This window comes from Neopelma chrysocephalum, unplaced genomic scaffold (assembly GCF_003984885.1).
Source record: "Neopelma chrysocephalum unplaced genomic scaffold, ASM398488v2 Primary Assembly neopelma1_132, whole genome shotgun sequence".
Lineage (NCBI taxonomy): Eukaryota > Metazoa > Chordata > Aves > Passeriformes > Pipridae > Neopelma > Neopelma chrysocephalum.
Genome location: NW_020897794.1, coordinates 1,849,061 through 1,850,626, shown reverse-complemented (window position 1 = coordinate 1,850,626; position 1,566 = coordinate 1,849,061). Strand labels below are relative to the sequence as shown.

Sequence of the window (1,566 nt, the reverse complement as noted above, 5' to 3'; positions counted from 1 at the left end):
GCTGCGGGGGCGTCCCGCCCTCCCTCCCCGCCGCCGGCAGCCCTCGCCCCGCGGGGGAAGGCGCTGGCGCGGCCCCGGCGCTGCGGGGACAGGGCGGCGGGAGGGGCAGGGCCCGGCCGCGGCCCCCCCGGCCGTGCGGGGACAAGCGCGGCCCCGCTCCGCCCGCCCGGCCCGTACCTCCAGCGTGCGGATCTCCTGCTGCGTGAGGTCGTTGGACGCGGCGCACTTGGTGCGGAGCCCGCGCAGGTTGGAGAGCGAGATGTCGATGAGGTCCTGCAGCAGCCCGCACTGCTGCAGCGTGCTCCGCACGGCCGGCAATGCCCGCGGCCCCGCCGCCTCGCCGCCGCCCCGCTCCTTCCTCTCCAGCATGCCGGCGGCTCGCAGGGCAGCCGCTCTATCCATCCCTCGGCATCAGGGAGGCCGGCAGGCAGGCGAGGCTGCGGCGGCGGCGGGGGAGCGGCGGGAGGGACGGACGGAGGGAGGGAGGGAGGGAGGGAGGGAGGTGGGAGGCGGCCGGGCCCGCCCCGCCGCTCTCGCCGGGCAATCACCGCGCGGTACATGCGCGGCCGCCGGGGCCGCGGGCGCGCCCGCTCCGCCCCCGCCTCAGCCCCTCGGTGCCCGCCTGAGTCCCTCGGTGCCCGCCGCAGCCCCTCGGTGCCCGCCGCAGCCCCTCGGTGCCCGCTTGAGCCCCTCGGTGCCCGCCTCAGCCCCTCGGTGCCCGCTCGGCCCCCGCCGCAGCCCCTCAGTGACCTCAGAGCTCGTCAGCCTTCACCGCTCGCCCCAGCCCCTCAGCGCTCCCCTCAGCATCTCCCTCAGCATCTCCCTCTGCCCCTCGTCGCCCACCTCAGCCCCTCACCGCTCGTTTCGGCTCCTCAGCGCCCAGCTCAGCGTCTCCCCGCTCTCTCACGGGTATGTCAGGGCTCGTAGCTCGCCCCTGGCCCGCGCGGGTCCCTGAGGGGCGGAGGGCCGGGGCAGAGGGTCCGGCCCGGCGGGGTGAGGGCCCGGCCGGGGCAGAGGGGGCGGCCCGGCGGGGTGAGGGCCCGGCCGAGCCCCTGGTTCTCAGGCACAGCGTGGGGAGAGGAACCCATCGGTGGGTCCGAGGCTCTAAAGGCCGCGAGGACCTGAAGGTCCGGAGGTTGCTGATGGCATCCGAATGGCACTGAGTGTGTTCAGCACCTTCCCACGGCTGGGCTGGGTGTCTGTGGTGGCCGTGGCACAGTCGGTGCAGTCCGTGTGTGCGGGGCACTGGCACCGCTGGCATCTGTGACATTACACCGGCACAGCCACTGCTGGCTATAAACGAGGCACTTCATAAGGCTATAGAGAGCTTTCCTAAAATAGCCTTTCACAAAAATTCTATACATTGATCAGATACATCTTTTATTTGACATAAACGTTTACTTAGTAAAGAACAAGTGCAGGTTTAGTACATGAGGCAGGTATTATTATGAACATATTTTAGCAAATATAAACATTTGAGTGCAGTAGTTAATCCTTATCATGAGTAGGGAGGGAACTTTATGGTGGCCTTGTGGAATCATTGTGGTTTCAGGTTCCACAAAGGAG

General features: G+C 69.0%; 1 protein-coding gene across 3 annotated transcripts in view; it reads right to left on the bottom strand.

Moving 5' to 3' along the window:
• KSR1 (kinase suppressor of ras 1) overlaps window positions 1–417 on the bottom strand; it is a 53,755-nt gene extending 53,338 nt beyond the window's left edge. For all 3 annotated transcript variants that reach the window (XM_027698737.1, XM_027698739.1, XM_027698738.1), the window contains exon 1: window positions 178–417. In XM_027698737.1, the coding sequence (XP_027554538.1) occupies window positions 178–402 (225 nt within the window). In that variant the 5' untranslated portion in view covers window positions 403–417. The remainder of the gene's footprint in view (window positions 1–177) is intronic.
• Window positions 418–1,566: the final 1,149 nt, after the last annotated feature.